At 41.4% G+C, this 21,806-nt stretch overlaps 1 protein-coding gene, 1 non-coding gene and 1 pseudogene across 4 annotated transcripts in view; 2 read left to right on the top strand and 1 right to left on the bottom strand.

The window, feature by feature from the left end:
* The first annotated feature begins 3,702 nt into the window (after nt 1–3,702).
* Nucleotides 3,703–21,806, top strand: part of IARS1 (isoleucyl-tRNA synthetase 1) — a 106,568-nt gene continuing 88,464 nt past the window's right edge. For 2 of the 3 annotated variants that reach the window (XM_065845302.2, XM_065845301.2), the window contains exons 1-6: nt 8,043–8,131; nt 10,934–11,025; nt 13,714–13,833; nt 14,358–14,514; nt 14,959–15,078; nt 16,211–16,293. In XM_065845302.2, coding sequence (XP_065701374.1) covers nt 13,715–13,833; nt 14,358–14,514; nt 14,959–15,078; nt 16,211–16,293 — 479 coding nt within the window. In that variant the 5' untranslated portion in view covers nt 8,043–8,131; nt 10,934–11,025; nt 13,714. Of the gene's footprint in view, nt 3,821–8,042; nt 8,132–10,933; nt 11,026–13,713; nt 13,834–14,357; nt 14,515–14,958; nt 15,079–16,210; nt 16,294–21,806 lie in introns of those variants that run through there. The other variant, XM_071813037.1, reaches the window with a different exon arrangement.
* On the bottom strand, nt 4,780–5,477 carry LOC136105918 (protein tyrosine phosphatase type IVA 2 pseudogene; annotated as a pseudogene).
* On the top strand, nt 11,573–11,707 carry LOC136106045 (small nucleolar RNA SNORA84). The gene has a single exon (XR_010652074.1). It is a non-coding gene; the product is annotated as a small nucleolar RNA SNORA84 (small nucleolar RNA).

Genomic DNA, 21,806 nt, shown 5'->3' with positions numbered 1-21,806 from the left:
GCGTTTATAGTGCATAGCCTGGCTGAAGGGCTGCGGGCTGGGGGGCAGCTTGACGGGCTCCAAGCCGCCGCCTCAGAGAGATGATCTCGCTACTCCCCAGCCGGCAGCTACCGTGCTGTCAGCGCTCCGCCGCGGGACGGCGGGCCGGGGCCGGGCCCTGGTGGCCGGCAGGGGAAGCGACCAATGTGAGGGTGCCCGTGACCTTCTCCACCACAGCACCGCAACTCTCCCCACACCGACTGACGGTGCGCACCCACACAACCCCTATTTATACCATTCGGCGCAGTCCAACTGCGGCCGCGCCGCGGGGGTGGAAGCACAGCCGGTCCTGAGCAAGCTTGTCCTTGCCAAACCTCAGTCTCCGTGCCCATTGATCGCGAGCGCGTTGTGACCCACGACGAACTGCGTCTGACCGCGCGCTCATGTCTCCCGGTTTAATCCCGGGATCTTTCCCCCCGTGGGACGCGTTTTGGTTTGGCTCGACGCTGCGGGAGCGTTTGTTTCTTCATCCCCTATTCACGAACTCCATTTGCGCTCAGCTCCCTGCGCAAGCGCAGTTGCTCTCCTCTCCGTTGCGGTGGCAATACGTAAACTGCTTAAACTGCCTGTGATGGGGGGAGCTGGGCGGGCGAAACGGCATCGGTGCGGGGGTGAAAGGGGCGCCCTGAGCCGTGAGCGATCTGGGGGCAATGGCCAAGCGCTGGGAAGCCGCGGAGCTCTGTGCTTCCCCTGTAACTCCTGACTAAGGCCGGTGTCACCCCTGGGGAGCGGTGATCTACCCGCTCACAAAATGGTGCCCGTGGCTGAGCGAGGGGTGTCAGGGTCTTTCCGGCTCAGCGCGCAGGGAGGCGAGGCCTCCACAGCCGTGAGGGCGAGGAGGGACCCGGCGGGCCAGCTCAGGCCTCAGGGTGGGGGAGGACACGCCCCGGTGGGGTTTTCCCCGGTCTGCCCCGCTCCCGCGGCGGGCAGGGTCCATTGCTTGACCGGCAACGGTATCGGCGGCAAGGCCATGTACCCCGCCCGCCGTGTACCCGCCGCCATGGAGGCGCGGGGCGGGGCGGGCAGCACGGCCTGTACCGGAGAGAGGAGCCAGGCCCGGGGGGGTGAGCTGGCGTTCAGCCGGAGGGGAGGGGGCGAAGGAAGGGAGCCCCCTCTTGAGGCTTTCTGAGCTTTTGTTTCGTCCCTTTAACCTCTCCAGATAAATTGGTGTTTTTTAAACACTGTTTTGTGAAAAATGAGAGCAGAGACATTCATTCTTACAGTTTGGGGGCTGTCCCAGTTATTTGTGCTGGGCCGTGGTCCCTGTGCTACAAATTTCCCCTAGTTCTCAAATCCATATATTTTTGGACTGTAACTACTGCACTATTGACAGTGGCTTCCCTGTATGCTCCTTCTGTATGGTCAAGTTGTTTATGACAAACAAGCTCAGTGTTGTGGCCTAAATGGTTTCAATTAAAGGCTGTGCATGAATAAGGACAGTAGACATTCGTGTAGATAACAGTTTATTAGTATTTACTAGTGAAGAGCAAAGAAGTACAAAGTATACAGGGGGGAACAAGGTGAAAATCTGGATGTGTGGTAACTGCAGAATCAACATTGTCAACAACAAATTGCCAGCATTTATCTGTATTTCATTGCATGAGAGTACATATTTTTAAGCAGTTTTTATTTTAAATTCAGAAATTATATGGTATCTCATTTTAAAGTCAACTGACCTTATCACCTGTGTGTTTTACAAACTAAAGTCCAAAACTGAGAGAGTTGGCACTGCAGTTGTTTGAAAAAATGCAATCTCTGTAAGCTGAAGGAATGTGAGAGCAGGGGGAGGCTGCAGTCATTTAAAGATTTGACAAAGTTATGTCTATAAAAATGTAGCTCATGAAGTGGTCTGAACTTGTTCGGAATTTTTTTCAGGTAAGCCTACACTACTTGGGGAAAAATGTTCAAACTAAATTAACAGAAGCCACTGGTAAATTAAATTCAGGGGTTCCTGAAGGTAATATTTATGTCTGCAGAGGGGAAACTTCATCCTTCTGTCTGTTTGATTTCATACATAAATCTCATGTCTTCATCTACTAGGTTTTCCACTGGTGATACTGAAAGGGGAACAAAAAGATCAACATTGTTGTTCAGAACAGGGAGCCTGGGGTGGTGTCAAGAGAAAGTTACTTAGTGGTAGCCTGGAGCTCAAAGTGTCTAACTAAATACATTGAACATCTAATAGATACATTGAACAAGTTATCTCTTTCTTAGTGTCTTTTGCTGTGCAGAAAATTGAAAGTAAGATCTGACTTTGGTTTTCAAATGGAACCACTAAAGGAAACGCACATTAACGTCCCTGCTTTTCTGCCCACCCACTTCTCTTTTCATTGCCGGAGAGTAGGACTATGTCTTGCATTTCTGGAACAGCAGAAGGCCTAGCATCTGGTTTTGTGTCAGAATAGGTGTGGGTAAAGCCTCAGTCTTTCAAGAGAATATTGATCTAACTTTGCATCCCATGTATATAGTGATATGGAGAGCATTGGTCTGTGCAGACTCTTGAGGTTGGAGAGCTTTTCCAGTAGGTGGGTTAGATATTTTCTTAAGAAATTCATAGATTTTTTTTTTTTTCCTACATCTGAATAGTATCCATCCTGTGCATAGAATTTGATGCTTCTTATTTTTGTCCTTAGCAGTGTGGCCAGAATAAAGCACTTATTTATGCTGGTACTTTGTATTTGCTGTCAGTCAGATAAATCTGTGGAGTGATGACTCTTCTATGACTTTCTGGAGCTGAGGAGTGGCCCAGGTGCTTTCCTGGCTATGCCCCTGAATTATAGTGGCAGCACTCAATAAGGGGCACTGATGGAAGAATGGAAGAACAGAGCATGTTTTTCAGCCTTTCAGCCTTTGTGGCACAAAGTCTTCCTAGACCAAAGGATTTTTTTTCCCTAGTTTACTGGTTTGACATTCAGTGTGCTCTGTGTGTAACAGGATCAGGACAGGTGTCTGTGGGCTTGGTTATTTGCAGAGCCAAGGGTTCCTGTAGCTGTGAGTTTAGTGAGTGTCACTCATCCAAGTGAGTCCGGTAGCTAGCTTGTTACTCAGTGGTTTTCATATTCTGTGCCAACAGCCGTGACCATAATCTGTTGTGAGACAGGGACCAACACCTGTCAGTCTCATGGTCTTGGACAGCCCTGTCATAGCTTTGGGAACTCAAAGCAAGCAGTTGGCCCTGAAATAGTTTTGATAACTTCTTGTGACATATCAGATTCTTTGAGCATTTCTTTGTCTTCAGTTACATCATGTTTTCAATGTAACTGAAAGCTGATAGACTGTGTTCTGGGTTTTGACTGTCTCTGCAATGAGTAGTTTTAAAAATAGAAACAAGCCTGCTGTAACTGAAAGCAGTTTTCAGGCATTTGAACCTTGACTGAACCTTGAATGATCCACCACTTCTATTTGATGAATGATCCAAAAGATCCACCGTTTCTGTTTAGTAGTGTTGAACACGTTTGCGTGTTGCGTGACCTTGGTTCTAAGCAATTACGTTCACGGTTTGATTCTTTCCTTATTTTTGTCTGTTTAAATATACTCCTATGAACTATTTTCAGACTAAGATACTCCGTAGATGTGTTTCATGGGTACAGGACAAACACCACACTTAAAAATGAAGCTGTTGTACAGAATGAACATTGGCAATGTATCATGATCTTTAACGTTAAGATGTCTTTCAACTTGTGTGTTTTTCTTAACAGTCTAGTGTTACCAGATTAGGACGCTGGATTGATTTTGAAAATGACTATAAAACTCTTTATCCTGAGTTCATGGAGTCTGTGTGGTGAGTTAACTTCATACATTGTGTGTATGCTTTATGAATTTGCACTGGTAAGAAGGCTTCAATGATTGTAAAAATGTCTTGGTTCATACATCACTAGAATGGGTAAAGTAATTAAGGTGATGTGAAATCTCTTGATGTCAAAGTGGGAGAATTAATGGACCTACCTTTTTCTTCAGGATAGTGGGGTTTTTCAAAATTATGTACAATAGTACTGCTTTCACGGAGCCCTTGCTGCTGCATGTCAACTTAAAAGCAATTCTGGAGGTCTACTGTTATGTTCCTTGCTTGGTTTAGGAAATTACACTGTATCTCTACATTCTTGATGTTCTTCACACTGTTAGATGCAAATGTGCAAACTACCCAAAGTCTGTTTAGCTCTAAACCTCCTTTTCAAGCCTGAATTTAGTGGCTGGGAATCTGCTGTTATCTTTTTCTTGGCAGCGTGGTTTGACAACTGTCTTGTACTTCTGGTACAGAGCTAAGTAAAGTTCAGGAATTTTGGCAGTGTATTCAGAGTGACTGTTGGAATTTCAAAAGACCCAACGACCTTATAGGTCACGAACGAGATTACCTTATAGTACAATTTCTTTAGCCAGGGGCTGGCTGTAAATAAATAAAAACTGGTCTGTAAATAAGGTAAAAGGCACTTGGTCAAATGTAGTCCTGCATTGGAAACTACAATATGTACCTTGCCTTATGTTGGTGCTAAAAACCACACTTCAGTCAGGTTGAGATTAGCATATGGCATCTTAGGTCTCTCATGGTTTAGGAGTACAGAGACGTTGAGTCGCTGCAAGTTGGCTGTCAAACAGCAGGAACTTGTCCATGAGTCTGAGCCCCCAAAAAGGAGGGAAGAAGAAATGTTGGGGACGCCCAGTCACACATGCAGCTTAACGATAAAACAATCCTTCTCTGAAATGTTGCTCTTCATTTTTTTTTTTTTCCAGTCATCACCACCATTAGGACAGAGGTTGAGAAGCAATGACTCCAGGCCTAATTTGATGACATTTGATTCTGGATTCACATTTCCAGGTGCCAAGAGTCCAGAAAACAGCCATGCCAACTTCTGCCTTCTTTTGAGACTTTTTTTTTTTTAATTGAACACAGCAGCAGCAAACATTGGCATCTTTGCAGGCTAATAGCATCCTAGATTGGTATTTCTCAAGGTAACGCAGCTGTTTGGCATTGAAAGCTCCCCTCCTTTCCTGCCTTATATACTGAATTGCATCTTCATTCTTCATTCGACATTCAATGAGAGCAAGTGCAACCAGGACAGCAGATCTTCCCAACCCTGAAGCACAGTGAGCAGTGACACAGTCTTTAGGCTCATCACAAAATTTGCTTTTTACCAGATCTAGCCAGTCATCAACTATCTCTTTGAGGGGTGGTGATCCATCAGTGAACAGCCAGGCTAGAACCTGGATTCCTGCTTCTTCAATAGGAGCTTGATCATAAGTGGCATCACAAACTCGCACCAAGGTTGTCACTCCGTGCTTCTTCAGCTCCTTTATGTACCTGCTGAGGGTTCCCTTGGTTGGACTGTGAGCAATCAGGAAGCGCATCTTCTTATAAGTAATTTCTGTAGGAGGTGCATAGAGCATAATGACAAACAAAATGTGTAAGAGGCCAAAGAAAAGAAAAGAAAATTGATAGCCTTGGAAACATTTAACAGCAGAAAACACTTAAAAAGCCACTAAAATGCCTGGGATTGATCAGAGCTTGCTTTGATGTGTTTGTTCCTTAAAGAATTCACTTCTAGAAAAGCATGTTTGCTTCAGAATCCACTTAAATTCAACTTTAGCCTCAATTACTGCTGGTGGTATATGCAGGTTACAGTTTCTTTGTGGTATTGTTTGTGTAAGTGCACTGTAAGTCTTCTCCCTCCTCCCACTTGTGCCGCAAGCCACTCCATGTTTCCACCTCCTTGCTTCCCCTTCTCATGGTTTTTACTTACAAGATGGGGTTGGGAATGACTCTTTTCAGTCGTGTTCCTAATAAATTGGTATTGGGAGGTGTTTTAAAACATAGGACAGCACTTGGAAATATGAGGAAGGAAGATCTTGTGAAATATTATAATCAATGGTGGCTGCTGTGTAAGTTAGATGAATGGGAAAACTGGCCGGAGAATAAAACTCTACAAGAGATCATTAAATCATTTTAGACAGTTTTACAGGTGGAATGGTTTGAACTTCAGCAAGGTGGAAGAGAATTAACTGATAACGCACAAGGCGTAGAAAACTTGCTGAAGTCTGCAAGATGCTCTCCTTATTAACCTGTTTTCTTTGTAGGTATCTGTTTAAGCATATTACAGTTTAATAAGTCTTTGCCTGTTATATGGTACAGTAAGTTCACAGACTGCTAAATCATGAGAATTCATTGACTTAAAATGTACATTTTGTGATTATACAGAAGACAGTGAGTAATTCAGTTCTATGCTGTGTGACTGTGATGATAAGATTTTGTGTGTAACAGCTGTTACTTCTCTTTCTAGCATGCTAGCTTTATTCCAGCATCCAGACTTGTGCAACTCTGTGATAGGCTGTGTCTCATCTCGGTGTACTAAATTTGGCTCTTTTGTATGCACAAGAGGTAAAGAATGCTGTTTTGGGGATAACAGTTGTAGCACCCCAGACGAGACACTCATAAAAGCCTTGCCCAGTCCAGCTTGCTAGAGCTATTTTTTTTTTTTTTTAATTGAAGCAGGGAAGGACCAAAAGACATCGGACTATGAATCCTTAATGTAAAACACAGTCTCTTCCCGGAATATATACTGGTATCTCTATGCATACTGATATCTGTATTTACAAGTTCATTTAGGGAGAAGTGTAGCCAGAGTACCAGGAATCCATACCTTAAATAGATTGATAAGGGGAAGGGTATTGTATGTGTCGGGGTAGCCTGTAAACCCTGAAGTGTTCAACCAATGGGGAACAACGGAGGGAAATTGAAGCCGGGATTTTGGGGAGATATAAGCAGGGGCTTTTTGCCCTATTATGTGTGTCTACCTTTAGGTAGAGCACCCAGTGTTGCAATATTGTTATTAAAAAAATATGCTTTGCTGAGAGATCCTGCCTGGGCCTATTATATTTGCAAAATAATTGTTTCCTACAGACTCAAGTGAAACAACATCTCCAGAGAGTACCCTCAGCTAATGTGCAGGGCCTGGTTCAGGATTTAGCCAGTGCCCCGCAAAAACAACTGCATGATTTGCAAGAATTAACACTGCAAGACATAATAGCTAACATTATCTGATAGCATAAAATGATGAGAGCCAAACCCATGGTTTTCAGGCCTCAATCTGCATATATTTTTTTAATGGGAATTTGATGTGCTTGTGTAATATATTTTCTTGTAGTCCTCCGAATCATCTAGAGAATGCTACAGAATGTGAAGAAGAATAAAGTCAGAGTCCTTGCTGCACTCATTGTGAACCCAATGTTCAAAAACAAAAAAGGGGGAGATGTGGGAATAGCAGGATGTGCAGTTCCTGCTAAAGGGCCTTGGACAGGTTATACAGAAGTATGTTTTTTATGAGTGTAAGAAGTGATAGCCCAGGCCAGTGAGAATGATATCTTGGGTCGGAAAACCACCCCCATGCCTATGATGTGTGAATGTCCTTGGGCCTGGTCTGTGAATGGGTGGAAATGTAACTGAAACAAACATAACATGAGTGCGGTGTGTTTTTAATAACAATTATTGGAAAAACAACTTATGTAACATCTTAGTCCAGGTCCTATCTGTAAATCCTATAAATTGTCACTGGCTAATAAAGAGAGCCTCAGCCTGGCTCAGCTCTCTGCTCTGCCCGGCTCTGTGCTCCTTCCTGAACAAGATCTCTGCCCGTGTGCGCATCTTTATCTGCGTCCCGGTGCGTCGCTCCTCATCGCCGCGTTCCAAGCCCAGCAATACCGCAGCGGCTCCTCAGCCGCCCGTCTCTCGGAGGAGATTTCCCTCAGCCGGAGCCGCTGCACTCCCGTCAGCAGCCACTGGGCATTCAGCAAAGCCGTGTCGGTTTGTGACAGACACGCAGCGCAGGGTGCGCCCTCCCGGTCACACACGGCCCGTCGGCCCCGCCCCCACCTCGTCCTGGCCAATGAGAAAACGTAGGCTAGGACGGCGGGAAGGGTTTCCCGGTCCGCTTCGCGCCGCCTCGACCTGGAGTTTCCAGAAGAGCGGCGTGTCCAATGGGAGGCCGCCTTATAGCCCCTAAGTGTGCCGCGCGCCCATTGGCTGCCGCTGCCGGGTGTGCCCGCCGGTGTTTCCTGTCATGCTTTCCCGCGATTGCATCATTGCGGGCCGGGCGGCGCTGAGGTGAGCGGCGGAGGGGCGCGGTTGTCCCAGTACCCCGCAGCCCCTTCCTCCCCACGCCGGCTGGGGAGCGGTCAGAGGCCTGAGGGAGGGCTGCGTTGGGGCCTCAAGGGCGTTGCGGGGTTTTCGGGGCGCTTCATGGAGTGTGACAGGGTGTGACAGAAAACCGGCGGCTCGCACACCGGGTGCCGGTCCCGCTGGTGCTCGTGACGGTCTCACGGTTTGTTGCGCGGCCGGTGCCTCTCCTGTCACCGCCCGGAGCTCTGAAGCTCCTTAGCGGGGAAGGGACCGGGCTCGGGCTACTCCACCGCTGGGTTTTGACGTTACTCTGGCCTTGTTCTGTACGTATAACAAGAACGGCTGAGGGAGCTGGGTCTCTTTAGTTTGGAGAAGACTAAGGGGTGACCTCATTATTCTTTATAAATACAAATTAATATTAAAATAAATTAGTGTTTATAAATATATAAAGGGTGAGTGTCAGGAGGATGGAGCCAGGCTCTTCTCAGTGACAACCACTAGTAAGACAAGGGGTGATGGGTTCAAACTGGAACACAAGAAGTTCTGCTTAAATTTGAGAAGAAACTTCCTCCCGGTGAGGGTGCCAGAGCCTGGCCCAGGCTGCCCAGGGAGGTTGTGGAGTCTCCTTCTCTACAGACATTCAAACCCGCCTGGACACCTTCCTGTGGAACCTCAGCTGGGTGTTCCTGCTCCGGTGGATGGATTGCACTGGATGAGCTTTCCAGGTCCCTTCCGATCCGTGACATTCTGGGATTCTGTGATTCTGTCATTATGCATAAGATATTTTACTTCCCTGTGTGCTGCACAGATTCTTTGCTTTTTCTGGAACTTAGTGATTACTTAAAATAGGTACTTATTAAAGGTTAACCACTTTCCTTTTTGCAGAGTTTGTTACTTATCATGGCTTAATTTTGTTAATTAGTTGAATGAAGAACGTAAGATGCCTTGCAATATGTAATATATATTAAGCATTCCACATCAGCATCCTTTTAAGAGAGCGGAAGTTTTTGAGGAGAGTGCACTTTTGATTAGTGTAGCTGTGGTGGTTTTGATGTTTTTGGTACATGTTGCCCCCCATGGCCCCTGGGAGCCTTCTGGAGACTGAAGAAAGCACTTTTTTTCAGTTTGTTGGTGTCATGCTTAGGAAGTGACTGTCAGGTAACAGCAGAATTTGCTAACTCAGCTGACACTTGTTTCTGATATCTTTTTTTAAATACATAGTTCAAAGTTATTTCAAAACAACCTATATTTTTATGTTTGCACAATGACAAATATTATGCTTTTAATTGAGGTAATATGAAGACAAGAGAGAAATCTGCATAAGACATAAGGTACACGGTAAAACTGAGTTCTTACATAGTACAAAATGTGTTTGCGTCTAAACATAGTATTAAATTATTAGTCTGCTTGCTTTTTTAACAATATTTTAGTTGGATTTTCAGCATAAAAAGGAACACTCCTTGCTGGGGGACAGATGGGCTTTAGTCCATCTCATACAGTGTTTTGTCTTGAGTGATGAGATGAATTAATCTTAATACATTTTCCCAAACCCATCCTCAAGTATCAGGCTCAGCTGGAGGAGACTTAGTTCGCCTGTTTGGAAATTAAAACGCATCACTTCCTTGTTTCCCAGTTTTCTGATCTACTCAGTTTGTGGCATATTTTTCAATAAGGTCACAAAACTAAAGAGATTGACTTTTCTATCAAATAGAACAGTGGAATAATTCGACCATTATCAGTCTGCTATGAATAAGGTGTACATATAAGTTTTCTATGTTGCCATCAACCCCCAAACTTTTATGAAGAAAACCATGTTTTAAATTTTTTTCCTGATGTAATTACACTTATAAATTGCAGTGTCAGGGAGACTGGCCATAAGGGTGGCAACTTTGTCTTTTTGAAGAAGAAAACTGATTGCCCCTTTTTTGTTGTTTTACTGAGTTTCTTCTTGCATTTCCAACTATTTAGTGGTTTATATAAAGTGCTAGTTAAAGTAGGATGAGATAGTTCAATTTAAAAAGAGATTTTAAAGATAGATGTGCATGATTTTTTTTCCCACCAGTTCTCAGGTCTGATTATTGTTGCAGTTTTTTTTTCCCTGTATAAGGCATTACCATAGATTTTTCAGAAGCAACACTTGTTCTGTAGCTTAGCATTCTGTTCCCATCCATCCTTTTATTTTAAACTTAATTGGTTCCATCTGTTCTAGAAACTGATGCTTTTGATTATCAGATGGTCAGTTAGAATATTGTTACCACAGAAATTGCCTTTCCTTAAAGCTCGGTACCTAAAAGGGGAGAAATGGGGAGTCTAGTTCTGTATGTGAGAAAAACAGCATGTTATTTCATTTTGGAGAAGGTGTCTGTAGATGGGGAAAGGCAAGGAGGGTCCTCCTCGTCTCTGGAGGGAAGGTTGTGCACAGGTCTCTTATGTGGAATAGCTTGTGGGAGAAGTTGACGGGAACAAGGATAAGAGATGGATCATATACCCCTTGAAATTAGGAGACTTTTTGTGCACTTCTGGTTCATGCTGGTTCTCAATATTGTCAGTTTCTCAGTCAACAAAATGAGTAATATCTTGAAATCCACTTTGTTTTAATCATCTGTATGTGATATATGTAAAGTACAACAAATTTCTGAAATACTGGTTCTCTTTGTTCATAGTGGTGTTTTTATCGAAATTTTGTTTTTAAAGATTAATTATTGATTTGAAAAAATCTTAATATTAAAAAAATACATGCTAACTTGCTCGTATGGTTTTAATGCTTTCTAATTTTTTTTCTTCTAGATAAGAATCTCAGCATAAGTTTGAGACTGCTGGAGTACAATCTACGAACTTTTGACACCTTTCCTATTGAATGTTATTATATTTTAGAAAAAGTGAGTGTACTTAAAGTTCCTCGGCGGTGCATTGTCTTAAACTTTGACATTTTTTGTCAGCAGAAAATGAACAGAGAAACAAGTAAACAAAACCCCTTCCCGTTTACTGATCTGTATGTAAATGTGGAGTGCTGTCCAAAAGTGTTGTTTTGTTAGATGCATTTGTGTAATAATTTCTCTGCCGTCATTTGTGATGTTTTCACTCAGTTTGTGTTCAAAGTAATGAGTTACCCTTGATTTTTTTTTTTCTGATTTAAAATACCTAGATTGCTTATACTAATGAACTTTTTTGCTGTCCATATTGGGAATTATTCATATCTCTGCCTATAAGCTGATTATGCTTTTCTTTTTTGCTCAGCTGAGGTTGAGCCATAGTTGGATTTTTAAATGTGGTTTGTCTTTTAAGTCAATCTCTTTAAAATTCTTTGTAACTTGAATAAACTGACCTGTAGTGACTGTTACTTATTAATTCTCTTCAGTAATATTTTCCTAATTTTGACATAATAAACTTCTTCTGTGGCATTGATAAGACTGTGTATGAATTTGTGCCCAGTGGTTACTGGACACTGGTTTGTGCATCCAGTGCTTCAGTTGGTGGAAATGGGCCAAAAGTGCTACTGTGATTTACGCATGGAGCCTGTGATACGTGAGCAGCTTCCATAGCCCGGTCGCAGTTACAGACCAAACCGTCAACCCATCTTCAATTTAGTAGATTATAGGGACTTGACAGCTGGGCCAGTTGCCAAAACCTTCGCTGTTGTTGTGAATGCTGATCTTGATCTCAGTAAAATGTGCAGATTCTTAGTCCTCTTTTCAAGTCAACTGGCTTGTAGGAAATAAGCTTTAAGGTTGAATTCTTCTGTTAGTTGTCTCCATTGTCTCTGTCATTGTGATCTTGGGGCTGTGATTGAATTACTGAGAAATGACATGGCCTAATTAGTGCTTTGTTCAGTGCTTTGAGATACTATTGTGAAAACTCATGTACAAGTTGCATGTACTGTAACTTACTGTGCTAAGACAAGTTCTTACCTTTGGAAGAATACATCCAGGCCGTGTCTGTGTGTTCCTTGTCAGCTCATTATTTCCCCTCCAGCTGCTGTGTCACCTGTGTACCAGGTTGTGGGTTTCTCAGTGAATTTTTTGTCTTTTTTGATAATTTTTATGTATTAGTGGGGAGAATTGTCTGTCATACAAAAAGTATGGATAGTGGAATTTGTCTGTAGGTTTCATTTTGGGGCGCTTTTTTTCATGTGGGTTAAAGCACTGAGCCAGCAAGTTCTGTGGTGTTCTGGATTTTGTTTAAGTAAATCTTTTGGAATTTTAATGCTACCAAGCAGCATGTCACCTGTAACTTAAAGTATTTTCTTCATGCATTTGCATTTGTTGTTGCTTATGGTTGCTATTTGACAAACCTGAATAAATCAAAAGATGCAGTCCTTGCACCATTGCTTGTAATTGTACAATGCTAAGTGAAACTCAAGGCTAACAGCTCAGGTTGCTCTGATGTGAGTGCTGCCGCTCCTTAGCACTTAAGTTAGACATGGAAGAACCTTTTTCTTTACAGTTATTTATTATAACCTTCATAACCAGTCTTCTTCTGTTATGGAACTCCTGTCTTAAATATCTGTATTCCACAGAGCTTTTGCTTAGTGCTTGCTGTAGCGTTTTGTTGAAATTTGATCCCTTTGGATCTTGTAGCAGGGCTGGACCGCAAGACAGCTGTGTTGTGTGTTTCTAATGATGTTGAGAATTCTTTTCCATCTGTTGTGAAGAAAGTTTCTGTGTAATTTTGCTTGTAGTGATTTTTGTTGACTTACCTCAAACTGAAGAATGATTTTGAGTTCTGGCCAAAACCCACCAAATAAAAAAAGACCTTCAGGAAATAGCCAGCAAGAAGTAGCCCCGCGTAGCTTAGTTCTGACATACTTGTAAAACTGAAGAGAAAAAAGAATAAAGAGACTAGTAGTTTCCAGTACTTGGGAAGTTAGAGCTTTTAAAGATACATACCTGGGGTATTTGAGCTTTTTCTTCATCTGTTTGTTCAAATTCTTCCCCACATGTTCATCTTTCATTAGTGTGTTTCAGCTATGCTATCTGAAGCGTAGCTACTTTTAGGAGCATCTGAGAATGGTGGCCTAGCTAGATGGAAAAATGCCATTTTAAACCTTTAAATGGTGGGAATAGATGTACAAAGGAGCCTCTTCCTCACTAGTTGTAGTTCCTACATTTAAAGTAAGTCTCAGTAGTTCACAAAGTGATGCTGGAAGGTCAGTTTGAATTTGGAAACTTTCCCTAAAAAAAAAACCCAAAAAACTCCAAACCAACAACCCAAATTTGTGACAAAAGTAGTATTAACACTTTGACTGTTTTCGATAGGAAACAAGAATAAAAGCATAATAAAAAATAAACGACCATAGTTGAGTGAATGGAGAATCCTTTTCTTGTTATAAAACTGGTGCTAATCTGTCCAAATTAGTAGGCTTTTTTTTTCTTATTTTTAGAATATAGTGCTTGCTTCTGTGTCAGCACTGAATCAAGCTCTTTGAAAAACTGAGATGTGATTTGGTGCTACGGATTTGTAAGACAAACTGTATTTGTGAAGTAATGTTGTTGTTTGTATTTTGTGTTTTGTTTTTAATTCTACTCAATATGTGTTTTCTTTTCTCTGCTTCATCATTGCTGGGAAAGAATGGTTCAGCAAGTTCCAGAAAACATAACTTTTCCAAATGAGGAAGAGAAGATATTGGAGCTCTGGAAAAATCTCAATTGTTTCCAGGAATGCCTAAAGCAATCAAAGAATAGACCTAGGTAAGAATCTGCTAGAAGCTGTAGCAGCTGTGTGTGACAATGCAAGGCTGGCTTAGCTGTAATTATTTCCACCCCTGGCTGCCCCCCAGTCCTGTTAACAACAGCTGCTGCCTTTCCAGTTAGCAGTCTTGGGTAATGTTGTTGTCAGTGTCAGTTACCATTTATATTTCTGTTTGTGAAGATTCAAAAGTGTACAAACACTAGTAATAAACCTGTGATTTCCTACTTGATGGATTTATAAAAGAAATCTGCAGGTGAGCAGGACAACTCCTTCCTATGTCTGGCAGCTGTGGAGCGACATGCTGGTGCTTTGAGTAGTGATCTCAGCAGAACTGACAATCAGTAGGAACTGAAGGAGTTGAAATGTCCCCTGCCAACATGACACCTGTGCTGACTGATAGTAGAAGAGGAAGAAATTGATGTTGTCCTAGTTAGACATAGGAATCATAAGCACACAGATACACCTGTTTGAATATTTGTTGTGCAGGTTTTGATTTAATTAAGAATGTTGTCTTGTGTTGTAGGTTTAACTTCTATGATGGCCCTCCGTTTGCTACTGGGCTTCCACACTATGGCCATATTCTTGCAGGAACCATTAAAGACATAGTAACCAGATTTGCTCATCAGAGTGGTTTTCATGTTGACAGAAGATTTGGCTGGGATTGCCATGGTTTGCCTGTGGTACGTGTAATAAATCTGCTACAGATGCTGCTCCTTGCTTATCAATCACGTTTGTATTGCTCTCATGCCTGGCTTTGTTGCTAAAAGAGAAATGGAAGTTCTTTGTCCGGTGTGTTGGTCTGGCTTTTGCATGTATGGTGATTTCAGGTGCTTCCTACAGGTCACCTGCCCTTCTCCAGGCACACTGTTCATGACTATAAACATGTATTTGTTTGGTATGTATTTCAGATTTTTTTTTTTTTTGATAGTAAAGAAAAATCATACCAGGATTTTCCTTTGAAATATCTGCTTAGTTCAGGTGCAATACTCACAAAATAGCGAAAGGATAAAGCGTGCCCTTTAGCCTCATTATACTGCATAGAACATAAGTAAATTATCCAGAGAAATCCTGAATGCTTTTGCTGACAGCCTTTGTTTTTGTCTGGTTGCTTTCAATGCTCCCAGGAATATGAGATTGACAAAACCTTAGGCATTAAAGGGCCAGAGGACGTGGCGAAGATGGGAATTAAAGAATACAACAACCAATGCAGAGGAATTGTGATGAGATACTCGAAGGAATGGCAGGTAAGTAAAGACTCGGTGCATATTCTGCTGAACGTTTCTCATAGTATGTGTGCAGAACTCTTTCAGCTAGGGGAAACTTCATCCTTCTGTCTGTTTGATTTCATACATAAATCTCATGTCTTCAGCTACCGTGTTTCCCACTGGTGATCCTGAAAGGGGAACAAAAAGAACAACATTGTCGTTCAGAACAGGGAGCCTGGGGTGGTGTCAAGAGGAAGTTACTTAGTGGTAGCCTGGAGCTCAAAGTGTCTAACTAAATACATTGAACATCTAATAGATACATTGAACAAGTTATGTCTGTCTTAGAATTCATTTGCTTTGTTTTCACTTTACTGGTTTGACATTCAGTGTGCTCTGTGTGTAACAGGATCAGGACAGGTGTCCATGGGCTTGGTTATTTGCAGAGCCAAGGGTTCCTGTAGCTGTGAATTTAGTGAGTGTCACTCGTCCAAGTGAGTCCGGTAGCTAGCTTGTTACTCAGTGGTTTTCATATTCTGTGCCAACAGCCGTGACCATAATCTGTTGTGAGACAGGGACCGACACCTGTCAGTCTCATGGTCTTGGACAGCCCTGTCATAGCTTTGGGAACTCAAAGAAAGCAGTTGGCCCTGAAATAGTTTCGATAACTTCTTGTGACATATCAGATTCTTTGAGCATTTCTTTGTCTTCAGTTACATCATGTTTTCAATGTAACTGAAAGCTGATAGACTGTGTTCTGGGTTTTGACTGTCTCTGCAATGAGTAGTTTTAAAAATAGAAACAAGCCTGCTGTAACTGAAAGCAGTTTTCAGGCATTTGAACCTTGACTGAACCTTGAATGATCCACCACTTCTATTTGATGAATGATCCAAAAGATCCACCGTTTCTGTTTAGTAGTGTTGAACACGTTTGTGTGTTGCGTGACCTTGGTTCTAAGCAATTACGTTCACGGTTTGATTCTTTCCTTATTTTTGTCTGTTTAAATATACTCCTATGAACTATTTTCAGACTAAGATACTCCGTAGATGTGTTTCATGGGTACAGGACAAACACCGCACTTAAAAATGAAGCTGTTGTACAGAATGAACATTGGCAATGTGTCATGATCTTTAACGTTAAGATGTCTTTCAACTTGTGTGTTTTTTCTTAACAGTCTAGTGTTACCAGATTAGGACGCTGGATTGATTTTGAAAATGACTATAAAACTCTTTATCCTGAGTTCATGGAGTCTGTGTGGTGAGTTAACTTCATACATTGTGTGTATGCTTTATGAATTTGCACTGGTAAGAAGGCTTCAATGATTGTAAACATGTCTTGGTTCATACATCACTAGAACTGTTTTGAAATATGTCTAATCTGGAAAAACAATGGGTAAAGTAATTAAGGTGATGTGAAATCTCTTGATGTCAAAGTGGGAGAATTAATGGACCTACCTTTTTCTTCAGGATAGTGGGGTTTTTCAAAATTATGTACAATAGTACTGCTTTCACGGAGCCCTTGCTGCTGCATGTCAACTTAAAAGCAATTCTGGAGGTCTACTGTTATGTTCCTTGCTTGGTTTAGGAAATTACACTGTATCTCTACATTCTTGATGTTCTTCACACTGTTAGATGCAAATGTGCAAACTACCCAAAGTCTGTTTAGCTCTAAACCTCTTTTTCAAGCCTGAATTTAGTGGCTGGGAATCTGCTGTTATCTTTTTCTTGGCAGCGTGGTTTGACAACTGTCTTGTACTTCTGGTACAGAGCTAAGTAAAGTTCAGGAATTTTGGCAGTGTATTCAGAGTGACTGTTGGAATTTCAAAAGACCCTGACTGTTGGAATTTCGAAAGATCAAATGACTTTATAGGTGAAGGATGCTCAAGTTGACCTAACATGGTGAAGAAATGGCAATATTAAGTCCTTTACATGGTAGACTTACAAGGTGAATTGCAGGAAGAGTTTTAGCAGAGATGCGCTGACAAAAAGCCATTGAAAACCAAATTATATACATACTAAAGTATTATTGATGTTCTTTAATATTAGTTTTTCTGATAACCTTCAGTTGTATAGTTAGTTACATATGGTTAAGGATTGACAGGATTTCCAGATATCTCTGAAGCTTGTGTAAAGGGCTGCAGTGCCAACGAGTTTTCAGTGAGCACTGAAAAGATGGTGAGAAGGGAGCAGATGTTTAACTAAATTAGCTGAAGGAACCCTGCATGATGGCAAAGCTAAGACGGACAGGAAACCTTTCTTTTACGTATTCCAAAAATACTTAGTGGCACTTAAATCCTATTTTACTAGCATCTTCCAAGGACCATTTAAGAGAAACTTGACTTGAACTAGCTGCAGGGTCTCTCTCAACAATCCAAGCCTTTTTTTCTTCCCTTTGAAAGATTTCTAGTCTTTCTCCTGGCATACAGAGATTATGGTCTCTGCTTAGTTTGGGTACGGACTCTGAGATTTATACGTTGGTTCTGAAATCTCTGTAATGTTGGATTTCAGGAAGTGTACAGGCAGACAACCTCTTAATTTTTTACTTCTCTGCTTCCTTCTTAATTTTCTGTGTAATTGTGTAATGCATTTGACAGGATAATCCACAATTTTGTAAGAAATATCAGATTGTTACCTAGGCAATCATCAAAATTGAAACCTGTGTTACTGAAGTTAAATTTTTTGTCCATTAGGAGTGTTTATTTGAATGGTATGTTCTAGTATTTTATTTTTTAAAATTTTTATTTTATGTTATATGAAAGTTCCTTTTTAAATTAAACTCAAAAACTTTAGTGTCCTGATAAGTATCCAAACAAAACTGCGGATTACTTTCTGCACTGACTCACTTGGTGACCATATTTGCCTGCTCTTAGGCCCAGAAAAAAACGCTTTGATGATAATAGTGGTAATGAACCATGGATTTTGTGGTTAAAATAAGGTAATGACTTTGTCTTTAGTCTTTTAATCAGCTAAACCTACCTGTTTAGGGTTTGGGGTTTTTTTTTTTTGTCTAGCTCTTCCGGAGGTTTGCAGTTCTGGAGTGGTCTCAACTGGAATTTGTTGCTTTCTGTGAAATATGTTTTCATCCATCATGTTTGTGTTGAGTTCAGTGACCTAATGTAATACTCATGATAAATGTTGTTTCCAGTGATGGCTGATTTTGTCCAAATTATTTAGACTTAAAATAGTTTAGGACTTAGACACCAAATGTATTGGTTATTAATGTCTTGTTTTGCAGTGATACCATACTAGCTCAGGATGCTAGAGAGCATTCTTTTTCATATTTTGTAATGGATGTGTTGGAAATGACTGCTTTCTAAGCACTTTGGTGCTGTGCCATGCGGTGGTTGACAGAATAGAATGAATTTTCAGCCTACTAAATTTTGACTTAAAACAAAATTTCATCCAATGCTAAAATCATGGCATCCTGGCAGGATTTTCCAGGGGAATGTTGGTGTCATTAAGAGAAGAAACTGCAATGACTTCTCATGTGAAGACAGTCAACTCTTCATGTCTTAGATATGTTGAATAGAACATTTAAGTTCTGTAGAACTTGTATATCCACACTGCAGCCAGCTTGAATCTCAGTGAAAATGTGCCCTTCACTGAAAACAGTACAATGAGAACGATGTTCTTGAGCTAGCATGGAAAAAATGTGCAGTATTTTCTAGCCTTTTTTTTTCTTTACAACTCATGAGATGGATGAAACTGAAAGCAGTTTGATGGGATGTGATCTTAAACCTTTTACTGATCTATAGGTGGTCTGAAAGAAGTATGTGAGCATTGAAAAAAATTACAAACACAAACCAAAAACTAGTAAATTGTCTTCAATGCTGGCTTCTCACGTAGTTATCAGGCCAGCTGCAGGTTTTCAGCTCCAGAAGAGATTCTCTGTGGCCACTGAGGCAGAACACTGAGGTGCTGACATGGTCAGAGCTGTGGAGCTGCTGCTCTGATCACCTGCCATTCTGGGATCCTCCTTTGCACAACGCTTGGGGTCAGTTAAACAGTTTTCTGTCACCATCCAGTGGCTAAATTTAGAAATTGCAGTCCAAGTTTGTTAAAAACAGTTGAAAGCTGCATGTATCTTTTGAAAGGCTTGTCTGTGTAGTGTGAAACCACCATGTGCTCATGTAGCTCACTGTAGCTATTGCTGTACCCTAAGAAGATACTCTTGAGTTCTTTTGTGATAACACTAGATAGTGGGTGGGGAGAGAAGGAAAACCATTCCTAGTTATGGTAACAAATTGGTACTTCATCTGTTTGAGAACATAGCTGTATGCTGCAAACTGCTCTGTTTGCTGGGGCAATGCAGTATGGAGCTCCCTTTGGTGATGGGGCTTTTTGTCCATTTCTGCCTTCCCTCCACTGGACCCATCTCAGTTGCTTCAGCCTCAGTTTTAGGGTTGTTATTAAGAGGAGACCTCCCCTTCCTTACCAGGTGTGGCTTTTTGCCTCGCAGCCCTGCCCTTCAATGTTGAGTGGTGTCAGCCCTGAGGTGCCCCTGCACCATTTCTGTGCTGCAGCTGAAGAGGTTGTAGGTACCTCCTGAAACTGGAACATTTGCCTTGAGTTGCCTGATTCCCTGTGTGTAGCTTTGCTTTTGTTTTGGCGCAACATTTTTTTTTCATACTGTGTATTTTCCAGATTAATTCTGTCACTAAATGTCCATGTCCAGCTGCCTTAGCCCTTCTCAGTGAGAAGGTGAATGGGGACTCCCCATTGGGAGGAGGGCTGGTTTATTGTAGAGATCAAAGCAACTGTATTGTTATGTTGCTTATTCCTTTTCTGTGAAGCAGTAAAAGTTGGGGTTTGATTCTGTTTTTTTCTGCATGTGGAATTATCCAGCCTAAACCAAAATGATTTTGGAACAGCAGATCTCTGGGTCTTAATAGGAATAACTATGCATTTTGTGTATTCTGTGACTCTTCAATGTTTCTCTAGAGACAGTGTTCATAAGAATTTTTTTTGGTCCATTTTTCTACTAGCTATCTGCATTTATTCTCATACTGTTGTTTCTTTTATGCGCTTAGTGTTCTATGCTCCTTTTTGTTACCTTCTTGCCATTGCAGCCCTTGTTGTTTCATGTCCTTACCTGTATTTTGAAGGAGGATTACACTTGGGTGATCATTGGGGTAAGTCTAGTATCAGTTTCAGATATCATTTAACATGCTGAGCCAAAAATCACATCAGGAGATGCCCTTGCTTTTGCTGAGAGCTTGGAGGGTAGACCTGGAGCAGAATGATCTATATGCTGGGATTTTAAAGCTTTCACTGGTAGTAGAACATAAGACGTGAAAACTTCTGTACTTACAGTTCTCAGGCCACAGAACAAATGCTTTTTCTGTCTCTCTTAAGAAAGTGTTGTTCAAAGGTGCTGTTCTAAAGACAGGCTGGCTGTGTTTCTTAGTGGGCTTAAGTTCATGCTTCTTTTGACTCCTGCCCTGTGTTTTTTGTCCCCATGCATTTGTGTTTGAGTGTTGTTTGTTTTGGTGGTTTTTGTTGTAGTGTTTTGTTTTGGTTTTGTTTGTTTTAATTTCATCGTGTCTTTCAAGTGTTCCTGATGAATCACAGGAGAACCTTTTCCTCAGAATCCGTGCTGTTTGGATGCAGTCTGCTTGCTGAACTGTGCAGATGACAGGACTTTTTTTCTTAAATAGTGTGGTTTGCATGTTTGTTTTGAGTCTACAGAAGCCATTAAGTTGTCTTTTTATTTTGACGTGAACTGATACTAGGGCACACAGCAATAATTTTGTTATCCGTACTACCATAGATGTGTTGAAATAATACACTTCTAACTCCTACTGTCATAATCTTTTGCCCACCTTACTTTTAGCCTTTGTCAGTAACAGAGTTCATTCAAAACAAAATAAAACCAAACAAACAAAAAAAAAAAAAGAGGGAAAAGTACTCTATATGAGATTGAAAATAATTTTTCAATATCAGTAATGGGTACTTTCATTTCTGGAAAGATAGGAGCTTTCAAATGCTTGGAAAACCCTTAGACGATGAGTCGTTGTGAACAGAATCACTGGATCACATGAAATCACTTGATGCCCCAGTGAAATAGACTGAAGAACTTTAGAAGCTCTATGATCAAATCCGTTTTATCAATGCGAAGTGAATGTATGATGTGTTTGAGGAGGGCAACTTGATTTTGCATCTACTAGAGGATACTGTGGGATGTTGGATTTTGTGTGAGATGCCAAAGGTATTTTGAGTATTGCATTGGCAGATTCATTACCTTTTGGACGCAAAAACTCCCCTTGTAGCAGTTTTTTTATATCCATATGGTGTTTGCATGGTGCGTATGTGACTTGGATCAACGATTATTTTAGCAAAGTTCCAATTTCTTGGAAATAATGCCTATGAAAATAACTCAGTCTTGGTTACTGACTGGGTTTGAACCAGTTTTATCATCCATTCCTGACACTTTTGGAACAACAAATGTGTGTTTTCAGTTTGTGTTGTGCTTTTTAGAAATTGAAGCTACCTCGCATCTCTAGGGACCAGATTCTCTGTTAACAAGTAGCTGAAATACACATCTTCAGTTCACCTTTTTCCTGACTTCGCTTTTCCTCAATAACGGAGTATGTAAGTGCTACTGCCAGAGCCAAGAGGATGTAACTAAATTGATTTACATTTGAGGAGAAATGTAGAAGAATTTATGGCAACGGGATTTATTTTCTAACTTCTGCGCATAAACTTTTTCTGATTGTCACTAGGAGCCCTGTGGTTTTGTTAGCTTATTTCTTCACAACGGACTGCGGTTTC

Source organism: Patagioenas fasciata, chromosome 10 (genome assembly GCF_037038585.1).
Source record: "Patagioenas fasciata isolate bPatFas1 chromosome 10, bPatFas1.hap1, whole genome shotgun sequence".
NCBI lineage: Eukaryota > Metazoa > Chordata > Aves > Columbiformes > Columbidae > Patagioenas > Patagioenas fasciata.
This window is presented reverse-complemented; position numbering and strand designations above follow the sequence as displayed.